Source organism: Rhineura floridana, chromosome 21 (genome assembly GCF_030035675.1).
Source record: "Rhineura floridana isolate rRhiFlo1 chromosome 21, rRhiFlo1.hap2, whole genome shotgun sequence".
Lineage (NCBI taxonomy): Eukaryota > Metazoa > Chordata > Lepidosauria > Squamata > Rhineuridae > Rhineura > Rhineura floridana.
Window position 1 is genome coordinate 17,414,172 of NC_084500.1, and position 20,302 is coordinate 17,434,473.

The 20,302-nt window shown below is 49.7% G+C and overlaps 1 protein-coding gene and 1 long non-coding RNA gene across 2 annotated transcripts in view; one reads left to right on the top strand and one right to left on the bottom strand.

The window, feature by feature from the left end:
* LOC133374151 (uncharacterized) overlaps nt 1-20,302 on the top strand; it is a 47,636-nt gene that overhangs the window by 22,786 nt on the left and 4,548 nt on the right. The gene's annotated exons all lie outside the window — the stretch shown is intronic.
* Nucleotides 3,368-20,302, bottom strand: part of AKAP10 (A-kinase anchoring protein 10) — a 29,593-nt gene continuing 12,658 nt past the window's right edge. Inside the window, exons 2-15 of the mRNA XM_061604680.1 lie at nt 18,939-18,986; nt 17,573-17,752; nt 16,505-17,068; nt 13,188-13,286; nt 12,863-12,947; nt 12,229-12,352; nt 10,807-10,943; nt 9,681-9,825; nt 7,958-8,143; nt 6,695-6,804; nt 5,953-6,035; nt 5,792-5,844; nt 5,281-5,376; nt 3,368-4,822 (exon numbers count right to left, since the gene is read on the bottom strand). Of these exons, the coding sequence (XP_061460664.1) occupies nt 4,817-4,822; nt 5,281-5,376; nt 5,792-5,844; nt 5,953-6,035; nt 6,695-6,804; nt 7,958-8,143; nt 9,681-9,825; nt 10,807-10,943; nt 12,229-12,352; nt 12,863-12,947; nt 13,188-13,286; nt 16,505-17,068; nt 17,573-17,752; nt 18,939-18,986 (1,916 nt within the window). The 3' untranslated portion in view covers nt 3,368-4,816. The remainder of the gene's footprint in view (nt 4,823-5,280; nt 5,377-5,791; nt 5,845-5,952; nt 6,036-6,694; nt 6,805-7,957; nt 8,144-9,680; nt 9,826-10,806; nt 10,944-12,228; nt 12,353-12,862; nt 12,948-13,187; nt 13,287-16,504; nt 17,069-17,572; nt 17,753-18,938; nt 18,987-20,302) is intronic.

Genomic DNA, 20,302 nt, shown 5'->3' on the forward strand with positions numbered 1-20,302 from the left:
GGCTAGGCTGGCTTTTCTCCCTTCGCATGGCAGGGCTCAGCCCCAGAGCCCCTTTGCAAGGTAGGGCTCAGCCCTGAAGGGAAGAAATGGTAGTTACAGCTACCTGGCTGGACTAAAAGATGAACTAGTTCACAGATTTTCTTTTTGGACTTCATGGTGAGGAGAAAATATATCAACTCATGGACATCTCATGAAGCTGAAGGTGGGAAGATTCAGGAGAGACAGGACTTACACAGCATAGAATCTCCCCCCCCCCCCAAGATCCAGTGGCCATTTTTTCTGTGCACTAGGGGAATGGACTTTTGTTCGCCCAGTGACGTTTCACTGCCTGCTTCTCTCCCTCTGCCCTGCAGCAGTGGTTCCCAACCCCCCTCTCCTCGTTAGCCCCTTGAAAAACGGGGGTCTTGGCAGACCACTTAATAAATTGCTGCAGCAATTGTGATGTGTTGTGCAAGATGCTGCATGATTTTTAATTTCCTTTTTACAGACACACCTTAATGAAGGGCCACAGGTTGGGATCTGGGGACCCTCCGAAGCAGATTTTGAGGGAGGGTGTAAGAGGGCAGTGAAGCCCTGTAGCATGAGTGGGAGTCTGTCTGTGCAACACTGAATTCCACCCTAATCCACCACAAATACTCAAGCTTGAAATCCTCATTATTACTTCACTCCAGAGCAAGGAGGGCCTATAAATTAGTGTTGCTGTGGTTGCCATCATAATTCCTAGATCTGCTCTCTCCTATGTTCCACCTCCACTGCACCACAGCTGTTTAATTTTTCAGTTCCTCTGCTAGTGAATTCCTAACACTGAATAAAATTCCTCCACCCCCAAAATACAGGAAACTTTCTTTCCTAGCAAGTTAAAAATCCTGTGCAGTTTTTACAGTTTTACCTGTGCAGAGGCATTCCTTTTCAACAACCAGCTGGACGTGGGATTAAAAGGCAGCCCTTTGTTATTTGATGTCCATTATTTAAATGCAACATGCTCCTTTCCCTGGCCCTATCATGTTTAGCTAAGTCCAAGAGGGATCCCTTCACATGCCTTTTTAAGTTGAGCAGTCTTACCCATTGTAATTGCTTCCTGTTCTGAAGAGACACAGAGCATTGTCAGTTCCTGTTGCCTGCAAGGATGGGAGTGCAGTGGTTTTTAATTGCTGGCTTCCAGATCAATTCCTTTTTTGTTCTGTGTTTTTAAACTGAAATAGTGAAAAGTAGCACAGAATAAAGAAATGAATGGGAAAGTGAGCTGGAAATCAATAATTCACTCACATCAGGATAAGGCTAGGCAAAGGGGCAATTCAGTAATGCCAAATCACCGCTGAACAGGAAGCAGTAACTACCACAAGTTGTGAGGAGGAAGCTTTTAATTAAAAACACAGTAGCCCAGCAAAGTCTTCATAGCATGTTTAGCCAGCACTGCAATTAAATTTTAAAAAATCACCATAAAATTGGGTGGGTAGGGTATGAACTATCACCACACATCTTTAAAAAAAAAGATGACAGAATGTAACAGAAAACATAGAAAGTAACAGGTTGGTACTGCCGATTGGATTTTCTGTTCAACCAAGCAACCTGAAGTGAAGCAACGGTGGCAATTTCAGACACAAAAAGGCCTGCGTGAAGGCAACGTGCTTGCAGTGTGTCATTTTGCTGCTGCCCACTGGGAAGAGTCCTTTAGGATTGCAGCGTCTGTAGCATATGGTACACGCAAACTTTACTCTTTCATTGCTCACCGAAATTCAGATCATTTATGCATCTTAAGCAGCATCCCTCCTGATTCAGCTCTGTGAGGGACCCCACCAGTAACTTCCCTCCATGCTAGAATCATAGAATAGTAGAGTTGGAAGGGGCCTATAAGGTCATCAAGTCCAACCCCCTGCTCAATGCAGGAATCCAAATCAAAGCATTCCCAAAAGATGGCTGTCCAGCTGCCTCCTGAATGCCTCCAGTGTCGGAGAGCCCACCACCTCTGTAGGTTATTGGTTCCATTGTTGTGACTCTTAACAGGAAGTTTTTCCTGGTGTCCAGTCGAAATCTGGCTTCCTGCAACTTGAGCCTATTATTCTATGTCCTGCACTCTGGGACGATTGAGAAGAGATCTCGGCCCTCCTCTATGTGACAACCTTTCATGCACTTGAAGAGTGCTATCATATCAAGTCATCTCTTCTCCAAGCTAAACATGCCCAGTTCTTTCAGTCTCTCCTCATAGGACTTTGTTTCCAGTCCCCTGATCATCCTTGTTGCCCTCCTCTGAACCCGTTCCAGTTTGTCTGCATCCTTCTTGAGGAGCGGAGACCAGAACTGGACACAGTATTCAAGATGAGGTCTAACCAGTGCTGAATAGAGGGGAACTAGTACTTCACGCCATTTTGGAAACGATACTTCTGTTAAAGCAGCCTAATATAGCATTTGTAAATGTAAAAAAAGTGTCTTATTTTATTCCTACCCTCCAAGTGCCAGATTGGCCCTGCTGATGCTGCCAGAGTCCTCAAACCTCCTCATGCTTGGAATGAACATACGTGGCTTTAACAAATTCCCTGGATTAGCTAAAAATATCTCTGAACTACAGTTTGAAAGCTGTTTCTCTAATTGCTAGGGAACCAAACATGAATTTAGTAAGTTTTGGGGTAGAACTTTTTTTTAATCCAGGTGCTGTTGGACCACAACTCCCATCATCCTTGCCCATTTGCCATGCTAGCTGCTGGGAGTCCTTTGGAGGTTTCCTCATGCATGCTGTACAGGAGGGAGTGGAGAATTGCTGGCCCACTAGGTGTTGCTGAACTATAATTCCCATCAGCCCCAGCAAGCCCGGCCAATGGCCAGGGATGATGGGAGTTGTCGTTCAGCAACCTCGGGGGGGACGCGGGTTCCTCACACCTGCTTGAGGCTCTTTGGATCTTTAAGCTTAAAGATCATAATTGTTGGGAAAAAATTAACTAAACACGTTCCATTATGCATGTGTTTTAATGTTTTTGGTCTTTTGGGATGAACTTGAATGGCGAAGTGCTGCTCTGTCCGTCCCCCTTAAAATAAGCGGTAGTAGCGCCAATACCATGGAGCTAGAATTGTGGTTTCGCCGCACCAGGCAAGCCGCTTCAGACCCATGCATCGATGCAAATGAAGCAAGTTGTAGTCGCTGATATTGCTAGACAACTTGGACTCTGAAAACTGCCAGGCTACTGCAAATTACCCAGCAGATTGACCAGTAGATCCCAATGTACTTTCTGTCCATCTCTGATTTAAAGAGACAAATTCAGTGTGTTTACCTGAGAACAGACAAGGCAGATATATAGGTACCTAAGAAAACACACAAAAGGGAAGATGGACACGTTTGTAATATTTATATATATATATATATATTTATTTATTTATATATTTTCAATCAAAACACAATTAAATATGGGGTTTTTTTTAAGTACATGAATACTTGCGCATGAGACAATAAGATGGTGGTACACAGTACCAAAAAACATATACATAGCTTTTTGCTTCTAGCAGACCAACACAGAGTGCCTTGCTAGATCAGATATTGCAACAATAGAATGCCTGCTTCATCCACCGAGACTTTCAAAACACTGGAGACAAATCGTGGAGGGTCTCCTACGGGTGATTTGGGTTGTGTTTGTTTTTTCTTTTACACAAGTCTTCAGGGAACAAAAGCAAATGGGAATTGAAAAACAAACTCTCCAAACAGAAAATGTTTCAACAGAAGTAAAGGTATAAGGAAAAACACTTGTGCACGCACACACACAGACACACGGAGTGGACCCCATGTTGAGTGCTCTGAATACTCTGGAAAATTACCTGCCTGTTGCAGGTGCGGGAACGATGGAAGTGTTGTTGCTTCAGGTTGTATGAAAATTGCTTCCAATCCCCAAAAGGTTACAAAAAACTATTAAGGGGAAAATTGCCTTAAAACTGGCAACTAGAAGAACAGAATCTGAACGGGGGAAAGAGAGACTGCGTCAGTCCAACGGGAGCATTCACGAAGCAAAAAGAAATAAAAATAAATGGGGGAACCCAGGACACAAAGGACGTTTTCTTCGGCTTGTAGTTCAGTCCCTGGCAGCACACCCTCCTTGCTGCAGGATGGGATGGGAAGGATGGCGTTGTGCATTCTCAGAAGCAAGGAATGGGGAAAAACTTCAGTTAAGAACCAAAGAGAGTTGAATTGGAAGTCACTTGCAATCAGAGTCTGCTCTTTTCTCAGGACTGACCCAAAGGTAAGAGAAGAAGGGAAGGTCCAGTAACTTGTATTCAGAACATTTCAAGTAAAAAGAAAACTCAAAATGGCTCCAGCAGTTTAAAGACCGTTCACCTCCAACAGTTCAGCCCTCTGACGGGTTAAGATGCCCTGTGCCTTTCTGATTGCAGATTTTTGAAAGGGGGGGGAAATATCTCAGCCAGGAACCAGGGTGAGGGGGGGACAGAGGGGGGGATCTATCTGCAGTCCTCTCAACATGAACTGTACTCCACTTCCAAGTTCAGTAATCCTTCGCAGAGGGAGCTGGTGGGACCTTTTGCCAGGAATGCAACTCTTCAACTGGGAATTCGGGGCCCCGGTGCAGGAAGGAAGCAAATTAATTTAGTCTGGGCTCTCCTTTTGCCACCCCTACCTCCGCATCTCTCCCAAAAGTTTGTCCTAAAAGGGATGCACATCAGCTGGTTGAAGATTACAGTACTTGGTTTCCCACTGACTTGTGTCAAAGGAGAACTCGACCAACAGGGGTTCCCCTCCACCCCGAGTTGAGGAAAGAAGCAACACAATCCTCTTCAGCGGCAGAAAGCCCAACATCCCCTTGCCTGGGAATGCCAAAGATCATAGCTGGAAAAAAAGAGAGAAAGGTTGATTTGAAAAGTGGTCTCTCACAGCACCCCTCAGAGTACAACGGAGCTGTTTGGGGGAGAAGAGGAAACTCACTGTTTGCCCTAGGCAGGGGTGGGGGGCCTGTGCCTCCCCCCCAAACAGATGCTGTTGGACCCCTATTCCCATCAGCCCCCACAGCCAGCATGGCCAATGGCCAGAGCTGATGGGAGCTGTCCTTCGGCAACACTCTGGAGGGCCCACAGATGCTCTCCTGTGCCTGGCTTAGCAGGTGGGTAGCATCGATTTCGCCCCAGAGAGTAGCACTTGCATCCCTGAGGGGCATTGTGGAGAACAAATACAGCCGCTAGACTTGGGATAAGGAACTTGTGGCCTTCCTCCAGATGCCGCTGGACTCCAAAACATCTGGGGGAGCGCCAGGTCGGTGAGGGCTGCAGTGAAAGAGCGCGCCTTGTTACCTTTGTCACTTTTTCTGCAGCGGGGTCAGGTTGTGCCTGTTGCATGACGTCATTGACAATCATCTTCGCAATCCGCCAGGCCATCTCTTCTTGAGCCTTGGAAGAAGCAGAAAAGAGAGGCCTGTTTGAGCACAGACTGCCCTCAGGCACGGAAGTGCACAACCCGACAACAGAGTGGGGAAAAACAAAACAAATTCAGCATCTACTGGCCGCAGTCCACTACCTAGAGCAGCCAGCTCTAAAAAACAAAAAAATCCTGGTGTCCCAGGTTTTCTGAATTTTGCAAGGGAAAAATTATAGCATCCATAGATGCAGCCCTGCAGCCTACTTGTAGGATTTGCTCTGATTGTGGATATTTTTGTTGGTGCTCTGGGTTTTTTGGCACAGAATGCCCTCCCAATATATATATATATATTCCTCCAAGCCAGCTAGAAAGAGGCAGCAAGACAGACAGACACATGATTTACTCTCTGGCCCCTAGGCAAGATGCTTGGAGGTCTGAGGAGCCTACCTCGTCTGTATTTCCCTGCACCCATTTCTTCATTGCTTGTGAAAACATGGACCCTGGAGGGGGAAATCAGAGACAGGAAGGTGAAGCCGCCGCTGCCGCAAATGGCTTGGCATTCTAAGAATAAAATGGCTCCAGAGCTGGAGGAGGAGGAAGAAGCCCACCTTTGGACTTCTTCACGTCAGGCTCCGGCTCGGACTCTCTGATGAACTGGCCCAAGTCACTCACTCGCCCAAATGTCATTTTCCTGCAGCAAGAGTTAGCGGATGGGGGAGAGAGAGAGGGAAAAAGTGTCCTGGGTCACTGGCTGTGGGCTGATGGGGAGGGAGATCAGTCACAGCACAAAGCGCCCTCCCCCCCGTCCATTAGATCGGTTGTTTTTTTAACACCACCTGCAGCAGGGGGGAGCGTACAAGTGAAATCTCTGGGACACTTTTTACAATTTTATTTACTCAAAAATGATTTATGGGACTAGAGTAACCCCAGAAAAAATTGTTTTAAATGCTGACTCAGTTCTGGTAACCCTCTCTCACTCTTTACACCCCATAACATGCTCTTCCCCACACTACAGGCACCCGCTCACCCACTTTTTCCCACTCTATAGTGCTAACTTTTATTTCGGTCTGCACCCTACCTCTCTAACCCATCTCCCCAGTCCAGAGATTTTTGCACCCCGTTCCTCTGCCCGAGCACAGACCTCTCTATTCCCCTATTTTGGTCTTATTTCCTCCTCTTGTCTCACACCCACTCCTTCTCGCTGAGTTCGACAGGAAGGGCGCACAAGGCCTTCACTCTCCCAGCAATTCCCTCTCTCTCTTCCACGCACACGTCTCAGATGCAGGTAGGCAAGGTCTGGCAGGGTCCACCACATGCTTCTGCATCCAGGGAATGGAAGAGCAATCTCACCCAGCGTATGTCCGCTGATACAGGGACTCCGGATCCAGGCTGGCGGCATCTACGATTATTGCTTCGTCAAAGTTTTTCAGGATTTTTACATTAGCCTTTTTGAGGCTGGACTGCAACAGAAATTCCGGGCATTATTATTAATTTTGCAGCAGAGGGGGAAGAGAAGAAACAAACAAAAGTAAAACCCAGATACGGATGACGCTTTCAAGTGGGAGGACGATCCTAGCGAGCCGCTGCTACCGTAGTCCGTTGCCAGAAAGTCCTTCAAAGGTGTCAAAGTACACAAAGCCCCAACACCATTTTTGTGATGGCAGTCTAGGGATTCCTGTGGGAAACTGGGATTCCCTCCCTACAGATGTGTGCCTGGCACCTTCACTGCACAGCTCTCGCCATATGCTGAAGACAAGCCTCTTTTGAGCCTGGCCTTTTGATGCCTGGTAGACAGGTTTTTAGAATCCAGCCTAATCTGATGGGAAATGGTTTAAACTGATTTTAATACTAAATTTTTATATTGTCATAACTTTCCCTTGGACCTTATGGTGAACAGCGGGTTAAGAAATCCTATAAGCAAACAAACAAATTGTTGGACTTCAGCTGCTATTAACCAGGATTGCTAACAGTCAGGAATGATGGGCATTAGAGGCCAAAACAGGGATAGCCAACATGGTGCCTCCTCCAAATGTTGCTGGACTCAAACTCCCATCAGCCCTAGCAGCTGGCATATCTAATGGTCAGGGATGATGGGAATTAGAGGCCAAAACGGGAATAGCCAACATGGTGCCCTCCAAATCTGTTAAAAAATATTTCTTTAAAAAAAAATAACAATCTTGATGGACTCCAACTCCTATCAGCCCAAGCCAGTATGTTCAATTGTCAGGGGACCTGAGAATTCAGAAGCTTGCACTCAGATTCCTGCAATGAGCAGGGGGTTGGACTCAGTGCCCTTATAGGCCCCTTCCAACTCTACTGTTCTATGGTTCTAAGCTCCTGGAAGGCACCAAGGCTGCCTTCCCTTGTAATGGTAATCCGTGGACATGAAATACTTTCAACACTTAAGAAAAAAAACCTCTACAAAACAACATATCATAATGCCAGCCCCTTGCTCAGCTCCTCCGCTCTCCTGCTCTGCCTTTGCCTGCTGCAGTCTTCCGGCAACAGGGTGCAGGTCAAAAGGGATGAGCCGGGCAAGCAGAGGGTTCACTTCCGAGGCAGAGTGGCTCAAGCCACCATGAGACGGGAAGAGCGAGCAGCAGGGCCACGCACCTGCAAGGAAGGAGCCGCACCGTCCAGTGGGGCACCCACGTGGGAGTCGTGGTCAGGGGCGCTGCCAGGGCCGTGGACAGTCAGTGCGACGCACCCGCTGACAAACTCGTCTCCCCGGACCGAATGGATGAGGTCGTTCAAGTACTTGTAGTAGAGGTTGCTGGAGAGGAAGCTGGGAAGGAAAACCTGGAAGGGAGGAAGAAGGAGGGAGGCAACCCAGAGGACATGATTAGGACGGGGAGGGCTGTGGCCCAGGGGGAGAGCGCCTGGCTCGGCAGGCAGGAGGCCCCAGAATCAACTCCCGGTGTCTCCAGGCAGCAAATGGATCAGGAACCGGCTGAAGGGAAAGGCCCTCCCCTTCCTGAGACCCAGAAGAGCCACTGCCAATCAGAGCGGGCAGACCTGGCCTAGATGGAGCAATGCCCTAGTGCTGCATAAGAGAGCTTTCTGTGTTCCTTACTGTATGTTAAAGCTCTCCTGATGCTGCTGGACTAAAACTCCCATTATCACCCCCCCCCAACTACTCGCCATGCTGGGGGCTGCTGGGAGCTGGGCATGCGGCATCATTGGAGACCCACCAGTTCCCTACCCCGCTATGCACAGACATTAATACGGCAGAAAAGGATTAAACACAGATTGAAATCATAAGGATATATTCCTTTTTTAATTCAGCTTGTGGGGGGAGGGAGGAGGAAGAGAATTTCAAGAAGCAGAAAGCCCACTGTTCGTTGAGAGTGTGTGCATGCCTGCGTGAGGTGAACAAACAGCCTGATCTGGCACAAGAACGTCAGAAGAGCCTGCTGGGTCAGGCCAAAGGGGCCCCCTCACAGTCCAGCATCCTGTCCTCACAACGGCCAACCAGATGCCCCCAACAGGAAGCCCGCAAGCAGGGCCTGCACGCAACAGCAACTCTCCCCTCCTGCCGTTTCCAGCAAGGGGTATTTGGAAGCATACGGTCTCCGACTGGGGAGGCAGAGCGCAGCCACGGTGGCCAGTAGCTACTGGGAGCCTTTTCCTCCATGAATTTGTGCGATCCTCTTTTAAAGGATCCAAGCTGGTGGCCATCGCTGCCTCTTGTGGCAGCCAATTCCATAGGCCAGCTATGTGCTGTGTGTTGAAGAAGCTCTCTCTCTCGTTTTGGTCTGTCCTGAATCTTCTAACATTCAGCTTCATGGGATGGCCGTGAAGTTCTACCATTATGAGGGAGAAAAAAAATTCTCTATCCTCTGTGTATCCTACGTGCCTTGCCCGACCTGCATCAGTAAATTCCCTAAGTTAACAGTGGGTAGTGTGAAGAAATGGTGGGCTGGAGGGAGCAAGCAGCTGACCCGGTATACATATACATGAGAGCCAGTGTGGTGTAGTGGTTAGAGTCGGACTAGGACCTAGACCCAGTTTCAAACCCCCATTCTGCTCTGAAGCTTGCTGGGTGACCTTGGGCCACTCATAGTCACTTAGCCTAACCTACCTCATAGGGCTGTTGTAAGGATAAAATGGAGACGGAGGGGAATCACGCATGCCACCCAGAGCTCCTTGGAGGAAATGGTGGGATATAAATGTAATTATTATTCATAATAATCCCCTCTCAAGCTGCAGTTTCGAGTTTGACTTGCCAGATCAACATCGCTATTTTTAAAACGTCACCACCAATTTCAGAATTTTTCCTCAAAAAAAAAAATGGGGGTGAGGAGGAGGAGGATGGAAGGGAGCCTTTCCCCATCACCTTCTCCATGGTGGTCCAGGCTTGCCGCAAGGGAGTGGTGAAGCAGTTAGGGAGTGGCCCTCCTTCCCTGCAGATGTTGGACTCTATTTCCAGTCTGACGGAGTCATCAAAACCCAGAGGATGAGTGGCTTGGAGGGAGAAGTATCTGCAACAGCAGCAGAGAACAAAGGAGATGATGATGTTACTACTACCAATACTACTACTACTACTACTACTACTACTATAGAGGAGGTGAAGTCCATAGGAGTCTGAGTCCATCTTCCTTGCCTGCCTTTCTCCATCTGTCTCCCTGACACTCCCACTAAAATTTGGCTCTCTGAGTCCAGCAACATCTGGAGGGCCAACTCCCATCATCCCTGACCATTGGCCATGCTGGCTGCTGGGAGTTGGAGTCAAGAGTCCAGCAACATCTGGAGGGCACAGGGTTGCAGCTCAACTGCAACTCTACAGGAAGCAAGATCCACAGCTATCCCTTTCTCCTGAAGAATCTTTTGCAAGGTAAGAAACCATAGGCTATTTGCTAGTTGTCAGCCTAACCTACCTCACAGAGTTGTTGTGAAGATAAAAATGGTGAGGGGGAGAATGTCACCCTGAGCTCCCTGGAGAAGAGGTGGGATATAAATGAACCCCACGGTGACCGAATGCTTTCAAGATTTTTCCCCACAAGCACCATGAGGACTAGAAAATATTTTATTATTGTTGTTAATAATAATAATATTGCATTTATATCCCGCCTTGAAGGAGCCCAGGATGGCCAATATAAACAAAACAATTTAACAAGAAAAAGAAAAGCATACTAAAAATTGTTAAAAAAACATTCCAAAACATAATTACAACTAAACACATCCTAAAGCACAGTTAAAAACATTGTTTTGTCAGTGATCTCCAGGTTGCTGGGCAACACTCTCCTCCAGCCATCAAACTCCTGGGCAAACAGGGACGTTTCCAAATTCACACGTTAGCTTTGAGACCCGCGGGGCATCCCACATCACCGCGCTCAAAACGTTCGAGCTCTGATTGGCTGGAGTCAGTTAAGGCACAGCAGGGTCTGTGGCTTTCTTTTTGTGAGAAAGCCTCGATGAGGACACAGAAGAGCGCAAGGAAGTTGGGCGATTGCCAGACTCACTTGTCATATAAGATCATAGCATCGTTTTGGGCCTCCTGGCCGTCATACTGGCCCTCTTTGGCGGCCAACTGAGATTGGAAGTTATCCGCCGCGAGCCAGAACTGTAAAATATTCACGGCATCTTCTTTCTCCATGAACTGGGAAACAAAATTAAAGAAGTGAGAGCAAATGTTCCTCCAGGGCTCCCTAAACTCTTTTTTTTTCTAGCCAGAGAGAAGGGTGTGTGGCTCACAATATCGCTATGAGGTAGGCTGCTACCAGTATTGTTTTAAAGATGTACAAACAGGACTTGGGACAAGAGTGAGGAACCCTTTTTCAAGCCAGGGTCCGCTTTCTCTTCTGTGCAACCTTCCAAGGGCCACACGTCAGTGGTAGGCAGGATTAGATGCAGAAGTGGGGGAGCAACAAGTTAGATTGTATCTTTGCAGTCGGTAAATGTTTCTACGCACAACCACGCCCCTGCCTCTCTGTCCTCCACCCAGGCCGGCAAGAGGCATTATCTAAGTTCAAGGACATATTTCCAGGCAGGCAAAGACACTCAAGGAGGGTGCGCTGGAAGGCCAGTGAGGTGGCATGGGCTGGGGAGAGCCCCACGGGCCAGACAGAGAGAGCTTTTGTGCCCCCCTCCGGCCTGAAGTTCCCCACCCCTGACTTAGGGGTTGCTCAGGGCCAGAAAACGAGTTCATTGCAAGAGTACCAAACACAGGATTTGCATGATGGACTGCTTGTCAAAGGTGGCTGGCAGAACCAGCCCAATCCTTTGCAATGAGGGGTGGGTAGTATATTATTCTGAATCCATAAATGCCAAGGGATGTTCTACTGTGTCCCCTTCAAGAGCCAAAGCCACAGCGACAGAACCGCCGTGAGCCGGACACCAAGTGGGCAACCTAGAAGCCTGCCAGGCCATTCCCAACGAGGGAACTCTTGGGGGTGGGGGACCACAGAAAAGGTTTCTTATGAGCAGCTTCAGCTCTGGAGAAAAAGCGCCGGCTATAAATATACTTGACATTTCTCCAGGACTTTTTGAGGTGCTACTTCCCGGCTGCATACTTAAAATAATCACAGCTTTTCAGCAGGTATTTTGCATTTTAAAAAAAAGTATTTATGGCTGTTCTCACATCTTCCCTCTGTCGAGTCTACAAGGATTCTAGTTGTGTGTGTGTGGGGGGGGGCTTTTGCAAAGAGCAGCACAAAGCGTCCATGCCGCCTAATACAGCTTTCTCCAACACCCGGGTGGGGAAGGATGGCCCGACGTATCTTTGGGAGGGGTGATCAGGCCATTCAGTGTAAGGGGGTGAGAGCAGAGAGGAAGCATTTGACATTCCCAGCCCCGTGATGGGGAAAAGGGAGGAAACACATTTGAGGGGCTCAACCAAAGCCTGGGGGGGGGAGATGCTAGAGAAGGGAAAGGAAGCCCCTCACCTCGGAGAAATAGAAGAGGGCGGATTCACAGAAGAGAATGTCAGCCAGGTAGACGGTCCCGCTGGTAAGCACCTCGATCTGGTATTTACAGAAATGGTGGCTCCGCAGGAATTCAATAAAATGCCTGGCCGGGGGGGGGGGAGAGGGAGACACAACAGCCTCATTAGGAGGGAGCAAGAGGCGGCAGCTCCAGGTCAGCAATGCACAAGGACAGGAAGTCAGCTGGGTAGGGTCAAAGGGCTCTTCTCTTCTTATTGGGTGGCAATGAAGTTACAGCTTAAAGTCCCAGGGCTGAAATCCCAGAAGACAGAGATCAGAGTGCCCACTGCACCCCAAACTTCAGACTTGGATCAAAAGGGAAGACATACAAGGAAGTCAGCTGGTGCCGCAACGAAGCCCCAGGAGCAGGCAAGATGCTGACTGAGCCCCCTAGAAAAGCTTCCAGGAGAGATCTGCTCTCTAGCTTGAGCAACGGAGGAACCTCGGGGATCCTTATCTCCCGCCCCCCTCCGCTTTCGCCCTGGCCTTCTCTCCTAGACAGCTCCCACCCAGGAAGAGCTGGGTCCGGTCCTCAGAACATGAAGCACCCCACCCTCCAACTTAAACAAAATAATAATACAGGGTTTCAACTTACTCTTGTTCCATGGCATTAAACACTACCGACTGTGCCAAGACGAAGCAGTTGGGGTCCACTTTTCCGTCCTCCCCACAAATCTTTGCTGTAAGGTCAGCAGATCGTATCACAGTTAGTGGCACTATATGCGTGTATATACGCTCTCGCTCTCTCTAGTATGGATAGATAGCAGAGCAATTCATTTCTGTACATTTTGATGACACAAATACAGAAAGGGTTGGAACGACGGTCGGATGAAGGGTTGAGGCTTCTCCCCGAGTTCGCCACCCATGACAATTGTGCTCACCATTTCCGAGCAAGAGATACGCACCCACATCTTGCTTACCCACTATGTCGTTCCTCATCAACTCTGTAACTGGTATTGGTTTAGCAGCATCGGGAGAGATATATTTGGTAAAAATCATAACTGCATCCTGTTCTATACCTAGAAAGCAGAAAGGCCAGAAAGAGAGAAATGACTGCATAGTTGGACCAGGCCAGGCTTTTTTTGTTTAAGGAACTGTCATTCATCATAGGAAACTGCCTTATATAAAGTCAGACCATTGGTCGAACTTGCCCAGTGTGGTCTACACTGATTGGCATCGGAGAGGGCAGCAGCTTTCCAGAGTTTCAGGCAGGGGATCGCCTTTCCTGCAGCAAATCAGGGGAGTCCACAGGCCTTAGAGGAGGAAGCCAAGAGTTAAAGGCTGTGGGCAGGTGTGGAATGCTGGACTGGCGCTCCATGAACAGTGGTCCCCACCCACCCTCATGTTGAAAACAACAACGGCTTTTGAAGTCAAGGGGCCTTTCAGAAGTGGCTTGGGATCTCACCCCCTACTAAAACTGTGGCCAACTAACGTCCCCATTCACTACGCTATTTTCTCCCCACTCCCTCTCATTTCTAATGCAAGCTCCTTGGGACATGGGGCCTATTGGTCTTCTTTGCAATGCTTTAAGCCAGGAGTGGGAAACCACTCTCCAGATGTTACTTATTTATACCAATTCAAATAAGCATATATACTCCACTCTTCAGTTAGAGAGGATCCCAGGGCAGCTCCCAGATCAATGAAAAACAATACAAACCCCACCCGCAGGCTAAAAAGGCACGACACAAAAGGAAAAAGGGCTGAGGAGGGAAGAGGAAAACATGAACCAAGAACATCCCAGCTTACTAGGTCTCCTTCGATGCAGTGTGGCATCAGTTCCCAGCAGGGCAGCGACTACACATTTCTCTACAGATACAGAAGACAGACACATGCCCACAGCCCAGTGCATCGCCCCCATTCCCCACACTTCAAGCCTGGATTCCACTGCAAGTGCGCCTATTCAGCTGTATGGAATTGCCCCCCACCTCTTTTGAAGCAGAATAAATCCCAGTAAAGGTTGTGGCCCTCCAGATGATGTTTGGGCTATGGGTGGCTCATCCTGCTTTAAGCCACACACACCCTACTATGATGCTGACAACAGCAGCAGCAGCAGCATGAAGTCCCACTGGGCAGGAACCAACGCTTCACCTCACCTGATGCGGGTCTCTCTCAAGGATGGGGAGCCTGTGGCCCTCCAGGGGCTGCTGGGAGTGGGGGTCCCCAACACCCTTGGGAGGCTTCCCCATTCACGCTCTGTAGGAGGAGTGGGGAACCTTTGGCCCGACGATGTTGAACTACAACCCCTAGCAAGCAAGGCCAATGGCGAGAGATGATGGTGGGAGTTGCGGTCCAGCAACATCTGGGGGAGGAGCAACAGATGTTCCCCACACCTCCTCTACAGCCTTGTCCATAGACTGGAGAGGTTCAGGAACTGAGGCGACGCCCCCCCCTCACAAACACACACCCTATAAGAGCCAAGCCCTGTCAGTGGGAGGAGTAACCCGTTCGTGGATAATCCTCATCGCAGAAGTTAAAAAAAAAAACCACTCATCAGGGACTGTGCAAGTACCGGAAGCAGAACGTGAGAAGAGGGAGCAGCACGGGGCAAAGCCATCAGAAGAGGGCGCAGACAAGCAAAACAGAGAGGGTGCTGGGCCGCTCCTGGCTTTTCAGGCAAAACTTGGCTCTTGAAGGGCCAAGCAGGAAGAACAGACCGTTGTATAGGCCCTCCAACGCCCTACCTTACTTAGGACACTCGGAGGAAGGCTGGCTCTACAGCTGCCCGCCTTTCCCCTTGCATCCTGCACACCGCTTGAGCCTTGCACGGCGGCTGGCCCTGTTTAAGGAAGTGAGGACAACTCAGCTGGCTCCCCTTGCATCTTGCAACATCAGGAGAGCCATAGAACAGGGAGCTTGAGCAAATGGTGTGTGGCAATTGTGCTAGATAAGAGCATCTGGGCCCTATGCCGACCTCCCAAAGAGTTCGCTCGTGCATCTGAGGGCGGGGCTGCTTTTCGAGGAAAACAAGCCTAGAAGGGCTCATGGAATTCCATCGTTCTACTGATCCTGGCCTTAGCCTTCAAGTCAAGGATTTTGTTCAGTGTCCTAGTAGCCAGGATGGCCAATGGTCAGGGATGATGATGGGAGCTGGAGCCCAGAAGCTTCCGAAGGGTTGTATCTTTCCCACCTCTGCTCAAAGCAGACATACGGTTTGCAGCCCCAAAAGGACAAGGTGCTGCACGGCCAAAGGTTTTGGCTTAGGGTTTTGAAGGCAAGATATACGGCTCTCTTTACCTGCGAGCCAACTTTTCATTATTACAGTAACCAATGACTAGGAGGATTCTAACTGCCAGCCAGTCTGCTGTCTCAGGGAAGCGCTGAAGGCAGCAGCCGCCCAGCCCTGAACACTGTCACCAGCTCTGCTCCTGGATCTGACGGAGTGGGGGTGGAGAGGAGAGTGCTTCTGGGGAGGGACTGGTCTTTATCAAGGGCAAGATCTTTACCAAGACAGCCAGAACCTATGGCACTGTGTTGTAAGGCCTGTAACCTGAAGAACTGGCGCTTGACTTTGCTTTTCCCCCTCTTCCGTCCCACTCCTTTTTCCTCGCATGCCGTGTCTTATATTGGATTGGGATCCTGCGGGCAAAGGACTGTCTTTGCACTGATTTCTGTAAGCTGCTAAACGGGGGGGGGGGGTATAAAATGTCATAAACCAAACCAACTGCTACACAGAAGTCTAGATTTAAATATCAGTCTTTCTCTTGGGAGATGCAAAAAAATCAATCCACCCTTCCCCATGTGAAGAGGCAAGATTAATCTCTCACAATAACAGACGCTGGGGGAATACAACAAGGAAGGCTGCCTGTCCTCATGGCCAGCTTGTGGAACATGGAAAGCTGCCTCATATCAAGGCAGACCACGGTCTCCATCCAGCCCAGTGTTGTCTAATCTGACTGGTAGCAGCTTTCCACGGTTATGAGGGCAGGCAGGCGAGGGGGAGTCCTAACCCTGGAATCTGAACTCCTTTTTAACAGAAGATGCCAGGATTTGGAGAAGGAACCTTCTGCACGGAAAGCAGATGCTCTGCGCCAGGGGACGATGGCCGTTCCCAGGGGCAAGGGGTCCAAATTCAGCAAGGCAGTGCTTCACACCTTTAACTCTTGCTGGCTCTCCTGTGTCCAAATGGGAAGCGATGAGGGGCTTCCTCCAAGGCGCTAAGCCGCTTTGCTGTTTTTACACTATGGCAACCTAGACAGAGCTTCCCTTCTGAAGACCGCCAGAGCTGGGAAGCACTTACTTTTCATGAGTTTTCCTGACAAGTCCTTTAGTGCAAAGAGGGGGCTGTTTCTATTGGATACTGAGACTTTGGAAGAGTCTGGAGGTTCATCTGGAACAGGACAGTCCTCTGCCTCAGACGTTCCAAACCCAAGACGGGCTTTGCCACCACCAGCCTGGCAAAGCCGCAGACGGTTCTGGATGCCCAGAGTCTGGCCGTTTAGTTCAGCGGCCAGCAGCCGGGCGGGTGAGAGCCGAGCCGGGCCGCAACCCTCCAGGCGCTCATCAAGCAGCTCAGAGGACGAAGACGCCGACGTGGCGCTTTCGTACTGCTTGGCGGAAGGGGAAACCGGCTCGGCCAGGGAGCTGTGTTTGACGGTGTTCAGGCTGTCTGCTCTGATGCGGGACCACGTGGTGGAGTGGAAACTCTCAGCCTCCAGCCAGAATCGGACAAGGTGTTCCATGCGGCGCAGTTCCATGAACTGGATGAAATAGGGGAGGCCGACAGCGTCCCGGAGGACTTGCTGAAGCGTCTTGGAAAGGCTGGATTTGGTCTCTTGAGCCTGATAATCCAGAGAGGATCGGCCTAAATAGGGAGGAAAAACGTGAAAGAAAATTGCTCTTGGGAGAAGGGAAAGACTTTTAGTGCACATGATTATATAGCCTATATTGCACCACCGTTGTGCATGGTTGCTTTACAGTGGCCTGCTTTACGTTTGGACCACATCTCCCATCAGCCCCAGCCAGCACAGCCATATGATGCTGGGGCTGATGGGGGTAGGAGTACAACGCATCTGGAGGGCACCAGGCTAGCAAAAGCTGCTTTACAGAGTAAGAGGGCAGATCCTTACGGTCTGAAACAAAGTAGTCCACCCCCTGGGGCTAGCAGACCAAAAAAAGAAAAACACAAATCAGTAGAGCTGTCAGCCAGTTCAAACTTTTTTTTTAGTTGTTTCACCACCTGATATAAAGCCAGTGGCTGACAGGGACTGGAGCCTGCCAGCCCCCCACCCCGCAGGTCCCCCTCCCCGATGTTAAGAAAAGGTGGTCTCGTTCTCCAGATGGGGCCAGGGAAGATGCCAAGACGTACCGAGGTCTCCAAAATGGGCAGCCTCCATGTGGCTGGGCTGCTTCTTGAGAGCCGCCGTGCGGCTGCTGGAGGAGTCCATGTTGGCCGAGATGGCGTTGATAGCCACGGGGCTGGGGCTGGCAGCCTCCAGCAAGGCATGGTGCCGGGTGCTTTTCTGCGGGGAATGTACCGGTGCTGCAGCTGGAACAGAAAGAAAAGGGATGGAACTAGGAACACGCCAGGAGGCCCCGCAAACCACTTCCATTGAGTTTAAACCAGGATGGGAGACCTGCGGCCTTCCAGAGGTTACTGGGTTACAACTCCCATCATCCCTGACCGTTGGCTGTGCTGGCCAGGGCTGATGGGAGCTGCAGTCTGACAATATCCGGACAGCCACAGGTTCCCCACCCAACACATACAGAAGGACACACAGCGTGGAAACCAGTTCCTTGAATGCACAGAATCTGCAGTGGAAGCACTTCTGGAGCTGGGATGCAACGCCGTGGTCTGATGCAGGAGTGGCAAACTTTGATGAAGGGCGGGATAAAATGCTTTAAATCAAGCAAATAAGCAAGCAAGCAAGCTCAGGGGTAAGATGGGGAGCACAGGAGTATAGCTTGAAGAATCAGGCACCAAGGAACCCTTTGTGATCGTTCCCTGACGCAAGTCACAAGCGCCTTATAGCCAAGTGACAGGGAACCGGAGGCCCAGGGGCCACATCTGGCTCTCCAGGCTTCTCGTGCTGGCCCTTGGCACTCTCGGCAGGCCACATCCCTCACCAGCCCTGCTTTTCGAAAGCAGCAAAGAGGATGTGTTAATGACACAGCATCACCAAAAGAGGGAGAGATCTGGGTAACAGGGATTAGGGTCCTTGGTTAAAGCTAATCCTCCTAATCGTTGAGGATTACAGAGATTTTGAAGCCACAGAATGCTGACTAAACACAAAGTGAGGGGAATGTTTAGCGTCGGAGAACATGAATTGTTCTAAGCTCCAATGCTATTTGAGATGCCAAGCAGAGCAGCTTTTTTACTCAGCGCCACTTGGCATCACGACAGGTCCCGATTCCATAAACGACATGCCGGGAGGGGGGGAGAGAGAGAGGAGCTCCTGTTGCATTTAGTCAGCATAGTCTATCCTGGGGCTGCCAGTGTCACCCGGATCCAGCCCCTGAAGTGATTTATGAAGCTCCCTTGGCATAAATTTGAATCCAGGCATGGTAAAAAGATTGCCCGCCGGCATACTCGTAAGTCATAAGAAAAAAGCCAGTTCCACATTCTAATGACATACAGATCTGTCAGTCTTTTGAGGTGCCACACAGCCCCTTGCCATGTTTTCCCCTCTGCAATAAACTAGCCCGGCTCAGAAATACAAGAAGGCAGTCCGTACCTTTAATTGCCTTCACTTCCGCTGCTTTCTCGTGCTCTTTGCCCTTCACTGCAAAACACAAGACGGTGGCGTTAGGCCTCCTGCGCTGTCCAATGAGGAAGCTGAACGGGATTTCCTCCTCCCCCTCGGTGCCCCCAAAGAAATACCACTGCAGTCCAGGAGCCAAGTCTGGCCTTCGGGGAAAGACGTGGGACCCCCAAAGCTGCCTTCGACTGCGTCACGACGCTGGCCTGCTTGGCCTAGTGCTGCCTGGCTGGCAGGGGCCCGCCAAGGCCTTGGGCCAGGGGTGGGAGGCTGCTGGACGCCCAATGCCCACCATCGTGGGCCACTGCTGGGAGCTGGCACGCAAGACATCAGGCTGGGGAAGGCTGCTCTGGAGGGGGCATGTGCACGGTGCTCTGGGAGGCGGGCAGCACTGCCTGGCTGGAAAAGGGCTGGAGTCAACGGCCTTTTGGTGCCTCCCCTGACCTGACAGGTGACAAAAGCAGGCAATGAAGAGCCTGCGCCCAGCCTTCCCCAACCTGGTGCCCTCCAGATGTTTTGGATTACAACTCCCATTCGGCCCCAGCCAGCACGGGCTTACATCTGGAGGACACCAGGATGGCGAAGGATGGCCTACCCTGGGATTTCACCACGCCTTTCCTCCTTCAACACGCCTTCTGCGTGGAGATTGTTATCCCAGCTGGTATCTGTGTTGGATTTGAAATTTATGTATGTAATAGTAGGGTTTTAAAAATGGTTTTATATGTAATGTTTTTGTTCCAAAAATTGTTTATATATAAGCACAAACACACACGTGAGAGGAAGAGCCGTAGTTCGGTGGCAAAGCACCTGGTTTGCATGCAGGAGGTCCCGGGTTCAACCCCCAAAAGTATCTCCAAGTAGGGCTGGGAATGGCCCCTGCCTGAAACCCTGGAGAGCCTCTGCCAGTCAGTGTAGGCAATACTGAGCTAGATGAAACAACGCTGACTCAGTATAAGGCAGCTTCCTATGTTCCTATATATGTTTTATTTTATATAAGTTTTATTGCATTGTAAATCACTTTGGGGTGCCTCACTGGTAACGATTCATAAACAAAATTAAGATCATCGTCATCTCTTCCTCACCCCAAATAACTGATGCACAGAGAAAGGAAAATACAGATACTATCGTGAGATTATGCCAGTGTAATATAAGCAGCATTTAAATGTTTGAAGTGCTTGGGATACATTTTCATGGCTATCCTTACAACAGCCCTGCATGGTAGGCCAACGTTAGCCACAAAATGAGAGACAGAAGGTAGAATCTAAAGGAACAAAGACTTGGGTACTGCCACTCAGCAACTTCCCATTTCCCTTGATACATGACCCAAGGACTTGACAAAT